This window comes from Salvelinus sp. IW2-2015, linkage group LG36 (assembly GCF_002910315.2).
Source record: "Salvelinus sp. IW2-2015 linkage group LG36, ASM291031v2, whole genome shotgun sequence".
Lineage (NCBI taxonomy): Eukaryota > Metazoa > Chordata > Actinopteri > Salmoniformes > Salmonidae > Salvelinus > Salvelinus sp. IW2-2015.
In genome coordinates, this window is record NC_036875.1 from 18,639,960 (window position 1) to 18,647,761 (window position 7,802).

Genomic DNA, 7,802 nt, shown 5'->3' on the forward strand with positions numbered 1-7,802 from the left:
TCATATGTCTTGGAGGTGCGTAAATATATGTATAATATCCCTCATATCACTCTGATGTCAGCCTGAACTGAACAAATCAGCAACCTTGACCTTTGTGAAGAAAAAAAGTATAATTTCATGCTTTMTTATTGCCTTACCTGTGAATGTAGTCAAGGTAATGGCTCCAATTGTCTGCTTTGTGATGTGTGTCTCTGTATGATCTTGTTATGAGCTCTCCTGGCCCTATAAAGAGCTGGTCCTTTATTACCCCCCTCCCCTAAAACCCCCCTCCACTCCTATCATGTGCAGGTAAATTCCTAAACACATTTGTCCCCTATTTCAGTGTCTCTTCAGCAGCCCTCTATTTTTCTCCCTCTGCTTCCTGGTTTCCCAGACTTTACAGTAAAAAAACAATATCCCTATCTCAATATGTAATAATTATAATGTTATAAATCAACAACAGTCGCTGGCAGACTCATTGTAACAGCGCGTTTTGGTCACGTGTGTGGGGCCTTGTAGAATGAGTCTCATAGAAAATGTATATAAAATGAAATAGTGAATGTAGTTCCTGCTTGTCATAGCGGCAGATGTATAACACCAGGCTATAGAATGGCAATTTAACTGTAAAGTGGTCATTGTTTTGTAATCCTGCAATTGTCAATTTCCTTTGGGTATTTTAAATGTGATTAAAGATTTAATGACAATGGACTTAGCCAAACCTGTTTTCTGAAATGAAAATGTATGTCAGACAGAAGTACAGTATTGGTCAGTATTATCCAATCCCACTAGGGATCAACCTCCTGATTCAGGTCACTACACAACAGCGAGGTGTCTGATAGGACACTGGACAAGAGACTGAGGTCCAGTCTTAAAACAACCCAGTAGTCCCTCCCCTTCAGTGTTTATTAGTTTAGTTTACAGATAATTTAGCTCCTAAAGAAATTGCTAGCAAAAACAAAGAATTATGCTGCATGTATATCTTTATCTATCAGCCTGTCATTAATCTATCACTCACGTTTTGTTTCGTGAACTTTGATCTGCTACTTTATTTATTGCAGCTTTGCATTTTGTAATCAGTCTCGTTTCCATTTTAGTGGCCTTACAAGAAAAGGTAGTAAATATGGTAAAAATACTGGTATAGCTGTTGATTAATGTTTCCCTGTGGTCAAAGGGAATAGTTAACCCCTCCATCATGTCAACCCCTCCATCATGTGTGCGTGTGTGTTGAGCTAACAGCAGCAGTGTCCTCTCTCAACACAGCAGCTGCACAGACAGTGGCTTGGAAACAGGTGCCACAGCCGTGTGTGTGTGTGTGTGTGTGTGTGTGTGTGTGTGTGTGTGTGTGTGTGTGTGTGTGTGTGTGTTGTGTGTGTGTGTGTGTGTGTGTGTGTGTGTGTGTGTGTGTGTGTGTGTGTGAATGAATGCACCTACATGTAATGTATGACAGTATGTATTGTCTGTGTGAATGTGAGTGGTGAGACACATAATACCCATGATCTAGGGAGCAGAGACACAGTAGCCCATCCAGCTGTCCTCTCTGATCCCCTCTGTGTGTGTGTGTGTGTGTGTGTGTGTGTGTGTGTGTGTGTGTGTGTGTGTGTGTGTGTGTGTGTGTGTGTGTGGTGTGTGTGTGTGTGGTGTGTGTGTGTGTGTGTGTGTGTGTGTGTGTGTTTTGTTGTATGTGGAGCCTATTGACCTCCCCAAAGCCACCTCTGTCTATAGGATAGAACAATGGCAGTGTGTTTTCTTGACTCCATCTGTGTGTGTGAATGCGCCAGCACAGGAGGTTGGTGGCACGTTCATTTGGGAGGACGGGCTTGTGGTATTGGCTGGAGCAGAATTTGTGGAATGTATCAAACACATGTTTTCCGTGTGGTTGATGCCATTCCATTTGCGCCGTTCCGGCCATTATTAAGAGCCATCCGCAACTCAGCAGCCTCCTGTAATGTCCAGCGACTGTCACGACTTCTGCCGAAGTTGGTCCCTCTCCTTGTTCGGGCGGCGTTCGGCGATCGACGTCACCGACCTTCTAGCCATCGCCGATCCACTTTTCATTTTCCATTGGTTATGTCTTGTCTTCCATCACACCTGGTTCTAATTCCATCAATTACATGTTGTGTATTTAACCCTCTGTTCCCCCCCATGTCCTTGTCCGTAATTGTTTGTTGTAGTACTTATGCACTGTATGCTGGTATGTACCGGGTTTTGTTTGACCCATTTATTTTATTGTTCTGTTGATGGTGGTTTATGGTTATTAAACACAACCGTAAATCAGTTTCTGCTCTCCTGCGCCTGACTTCTCTGCCGCCAGAGCATCGCATTACAGCGACTGTCAAACCAACACCTTAACTGTTACGCCAAGATGTCCAAACCCCCCACTAGACCTTGGTTCAAGTCCCGGTCGGGGCTACACCCGAATTCGCTACAATATAATTGATTGGTTTCATTGACTCTGCCCCTAATTGACACATTTTTAGCTACAACTTCCGAGTCCGTTGGAGAGGATCAGCTTGAGCAAAGTGAGGTGTAGTAGAATTACTGATCTACAAATAGCATTCCCTGCCAAATAATAGTTTTTGTGCGGTTAACATTCGCAGAGCTACGTCTAGCCTGGTTCAGGCCTTCCCCTCGCCAAACACATGCACGACCAGACATTGATTGGTTGATTGGAGACAGCTTGTCTCAATTATATAACATTTCCTAGGATTTTCTACTTGCAGCAACACTAGTGGATAATGCTGGAAATACCGGTAAAAGAAAAGTGGCTCAAAAAGTACCTAAAAAGCATGGCCCTACTTATAACAACCACACATTTTTAAATAAAAACATAAAAATATCTACATTTGCAAAAACAGTGCTGTAGCCTAGATTGTACAATGAGCATAAACAGAAAGATTAATGTTATCCCAACTTAGAATTTGTTACTTCAACAAGAKAACAAGAAAAGTACACCTTTGTCACAAATTGATAGTGAAAAGATGTTTGCTACAAATTGGTAGAAAATTACAAATTGAAAAAAATCGCTATTTTGGCTACTGTAGGCTATATCTAACATACATGATAGTAGCAATGACACATTAAAGTTGTAATATGTAACTTTTTGGGCGACCCAACCAAATTCACATAGAAATGTGTGTTATAGTTCTGGCATTCATATTGAAAGAAAGTCTAAGAAGCCGTAGTTCTGTACTGTGTGCTATTTCTATACCTTCCATTCTTACGTTTTGTTTTGCATCTTTTACTTTTGGTTTTGTACACCAGCTTCAAACAGCTGAAAATACAATATTTTTGGTTATGGAAAATATATTTCAAAGCAGTTTAGTAGATCGTACAGTGATTCTCTACACTATGCTTGCTTGTTTTGTCACATAAACTGAAATTAGGCTAACTATTAGAATTTTTGTAACCAGGAAATGGTGGATTTCTGCATAGTGCATCTTTAAGTCCCACAACTTTTAGAGAACGTTGTGTGGTGGTTGTGTGTTTGCTGGGTGGTGTATTGTGACGGTATATACATTGGCCCATTATTCGTTAATAACGTTGTACATAACCGTTTACTGCCTACACACACTGAAGAGGTAAAATCCTCTTCGAGGACAAAACGTTTGTCTACTATAGCCAAAATCACAGACGCGTGTGTCGTGGTGAGCGCGCGCCTGAGTATCTCCGCTAGATGAAATGGTCTCCATCGGGAGCGCGCACATAGAAAACTTCAAGAACTTCTGAACGTCTGGAAATGTTTCAGTCTTGTCTGGAGCGAACGTTCTCAGACACTCAAATATCTTTCTAGGTTATTTAAATTCACTGGACACTGTTTACTCGTTTGGAAGAACTATGGACAGCATGGGGATTTTGTCTCTTATCTTCCTCGTCTTGTTGCAGAGTGAGTAGATGGAGATGCAGATTTTTATTAGTTTTATCTTGGCCCAATGGATATTTTGTCTGAAAATACAGTGGTGGAAAAAGTACCATATTCTCATATTTGAGTAAAAGTCAAGATACCTTAATATACATTTATTCAAGTAAAAGTGTAAGTCATCCAGTAAAATACTAATTGAGTAAAAATCTAAAAGTATTTGTTTTTAAATATACTTAAGTATCTAAAGTAAATGTAATTGCTAAAATATTCTTAAGTATCAAAAGTAACAGTATAAATCATTATATAAAGCAACCCAGACCGCACAATATATATTTTTTTATGTATAGCTAGGGGCACATAATTTACAAACGAAGCATGTGTGTTTAGTGAGTCCACCAAATCAGTCAGGGAAAATGTAACAAGTACTTTTGTGTGTCAGGGAAAATGTAACTAGTACTTTTGTGTGTCAGGGAAAATGTTACAAGTACTTTTGGGTGTCAGGGAAATGTTTTGGGTGTCAGGGAAAATGTAACAAGTACTTTTGTGTGTCAGGGAAAATGTAACAAGTACTTTTGGGTGTCAGGGAAAATGTAACAAGTAAAATGTACATCATTTTCTTTAGGAATGTAGTGAAGTAAAAGTAAACGTTGTAAAAAATATAAATAGTAAAGTAAAGTACAGATACCCCCCAAAACTACTTAAGTATTTTTTACTTAAGTACTTTATACCACTGTGAAAATATGATTTCAAGGGGAGTCAATGAGCTGTCATGCATACTGCAACCTTCATACATATGACTAATACAGGATAGTTGTATTTGATATTTGATGATTTTCAATCTATTTTACCTTTATTTTAACAGGTTAGTCTCATTGAGATGAACAGTTTCTTTTACAAGAGAGACCTGGTCAAAATAGCAACACACAAAGTTTCAGACACATTTACAACACAGAGCACTACAGTTTAAAAACATCAGTTTACACGTTAAGCAGCAAGATGGTTTGGGGAACTGGGGTGCAAATGTGGGTCAAAACATTGACAGCCCCCCACTTCATTTTCCATCATAGTGTTTACCATAGCAGTGCCTCTCAAGCTGTATGTGTGTGTGTAAGCTATATATATATGCATTGCGTGCATTGTATGTTCTTGTGTATGTGTCCCTGAGACTAAGCACACTTTAAACAGTTCGATTTGGCGAAGTGTGTGTCATGTGTTTCAGGATTGCACCTGCATTGCTTGCTGTTTGGGGTTTTAGGCTGGGTTTCTGTACAGCACTTTGAGATATCAGCTGATGTAAGAAGGGCTGCTTTATACATACATTTGATTTTGATTTGATTTGGCTGGAGTGGGTTGGGTTTGGGAAGAGTGGGAACGGGAATCATACAGATCTTCTATTTACATTAGACCCTCTGATGCTGTCCAAGCCCAGAGACCCAGAGATCTAGAGACTGATGAAAGGCCAGATTCTGAGGGGCTCCAGGGTTCTGGAGAGCCAACCTCTCTGATGCCTGGTGTAGGCAGGCAATGGTCCTGTTTAATGTTGTCGATAGCCCTCCCATGACCCAGCTGCTAATTGGCCAGAGATGCAATCAGTTGCTATCTGGAAGGGTTATAGACTGTCTGTAGTGTTTGAGGTTGTTCTTCCAAACGGCCATGGGAATCGTTATCACTGTTCACTGGTCCAAAGAAATCTGATGTAATATCAGCAATTACAGTTAGGTTAGATGACGGATCTATGTGTGTGTGTGTGTGTGGGTGTGTGTGTGTGTGTGTGTGTGTGTGTGTGTGTGTGTGTGTGTGTGTGTGTGTGGGTGTGTGTGTGTTGTGTGTGTGTGTGTGTGGTGGTTGGTGTGTGTGGTGTGTGTGTGTGTGGAGAGAGGTAGGAGAGAGAGAGAGAGAGAGAGTGAGAGTTAAAAACCTCTATTGGTGTAGAGTTACTGTGATACAGAGGGCTTTGTATAGAGGGGACCCCCCCCCCCCCCACACACACAAACACAGTCAAAAAATATTAAGGACAGGGACCTTGAAGTGATAGTGGATGACCAGCAGCCGTCTCCATCTACTGTCTGCGTGTGTATGAAAAAATATAAAAATGTATGCACCACTACTGTAAGTCACACTGAATTACTCAATGTAAAATGTGTGTGTCTGAAAAGAGAGAGAGTATAAACAAATCATCTCCAGATAATATGTTTGCCTGTGTTGATATTTGCGTGTTGTTTCAGTATGTGTGTATTCCTATGTTAGTTTAAGTGTGTGTAGGTTAATCAGGTCATGTAGAGATCAGTGGTCTGCCATCCATCACCTCCATTCCTCCTACACACGAAATTCCTGCTGGTAACACCAGGCACCAGGGCATATCTATTCTGTGGGTTTACTCTGCCTCGCTCTGTGTGTGTGTACATGTGTTGGTGAGTGTGTATAGTAAGTGAATGAGTGTTTGCATTGGTGTGTGTGGCGTGTCTCTTTGTCTGTCTGTGTCTGGATTTGTGTCTGCTCTTTCTCAAACAAATATACCTTCTGAAATACCCCTCAGCCCAATCTGGACTGTGTAGTACAAATCTCAGTTCAGTCAATGTTTACATAAAGTTTTTGGTATATAAGAAAGAAAGTTAGAAGTTAGAAACCTTGCTACAAATAGTTAATGTTGAGTGCTGTCTCTTCTCTCTCTCTCTCTCTCTCTCTCCTCTCTCTCTCTCTCTCTCTCTCTCTCTCTCTCTCCTCTCTCTCTCTTCCCTTCTCTCTCTCTCTCTCTCCTCTCTCTCTCTCTCTCTCTCTCTCTCTCTCTCTCTCTCTCTCTCTCTCTTCTCTCTCTCATTCATTCATTCAATTCAATTCAAGGGCTTTATTGGCATGGGAAACATGTGTTAAACATTGCCAAAGCAAGTGAGGTAAGATATTATACCAAAAGTGAAATAAACATACAAATTAACAGTAAACATTACACATACAGAATTTCAAAACAATAAAGACATTACAAATGTTATATTATATATATACAGTTGTTGTTAAACAATGTAAATGGATAAAAGCACACAAGTTAAATAATAAAGCATAAATATGGGTTGTATTACAATGTGTGTTGTTCTTCACTGGTTGCCCTTTTCTTGTGGCAACAGGTCACAAAATCTTGCTGCTGTGATGGCACACTGTGGGAATTTCTCACCAGTAGATATGGGAGTTTATCAAAATTGGATTTGTTTTCAAATTCTTTGTGGATCTGTGTAATCTGAGGGAAATAATCTCTCGTCTCTCTCTCTCTCTCTCTCTCTCTCTCTCTCTCTCTCTCTCTCTCTCTCTCTCTCTTCATCCTCTCACTCCTCTCTCTCGTCTCCTCTCTCTCTCTCTCTCTCCCTCCTCTCTCTCTCTTCTCCTCTCTCTCTCTCTCTCTCTCTCTCTTCTCTCTCTCTCTCTCTCTCCTCTCTCTCCTCTCTTCTCCTTCTCCTCTCTCCCTCTCTCTCTTCTCTCTCTCTCTCCATCCAGCTCTCTCCTCACCGCCTCTCCTCTCACTCCTCACTCGTCCCGCCGCCTCCCTCCTCCTCTCTCTCTCACTCCTCCGGTCACTCGCTCCTCCGATCCTCTCTCTCGTCGCCTCTCCCTCTCTCGAGTCTCCTCCCCTCCTCCCCCTCACCCTCCTCTCTCTCTGCTCTCCTCCTCGTCTCACCCCCTCGTCTCTCCCTCTCTCTCCATGGTCCCTTCCGTCCCCCCTCTCTCTCTCATTCCTCACCAGTCTCTCTCGTCCGTTCTTCTCCTCCACTCTCTCTCATATCTCCTCTCTCCGTCTTCTCACTCTCTCTCTTCGCCTCTCCTGCCTCACAGTCTTTCTCGGTTCCCTTCCCGACCCTCTATTTCTTTCTCCGCCTCTCTCCTCTCCGCTTCTCCCCCATCGCCTCCGTCTCCTGTCTGCTCTACTTCCTCCTATCCTTGATTCCTCCCCTCTCTCCTCTCTCTCGTCAGTCTCTTC

The 7,802-nt window shown here is 41.8% G+C and overlaps 1 protein-coding gene across 1 annotated transcript in view; it reads left to right on the forward strand.

Annotated features, from left to right (window-relative positions):
* The first annotated feature begins 3,685 nt into the window (after positions 1 to 3,685).
* The window catches only part of jam2b (junctional adhesion molecule 2b), a 7,765-nt gene continuing 3,648 nt past the window's right edge, over positions 3,686 to 7,802 (forward strand). The window contains exon 1 of the mRNA XM_023981449.2: positions 3,686 to 3,862. Within this exon, the coding sequence (XP_023837217.1) occupies positions 3,814 to 3,862 (49 nt within the window). The 5' untranslated portion in view covers positions 3,686 to 3,813. The remainder of the gene's footprint in view (positions 3,863 to 7,802) is intronic.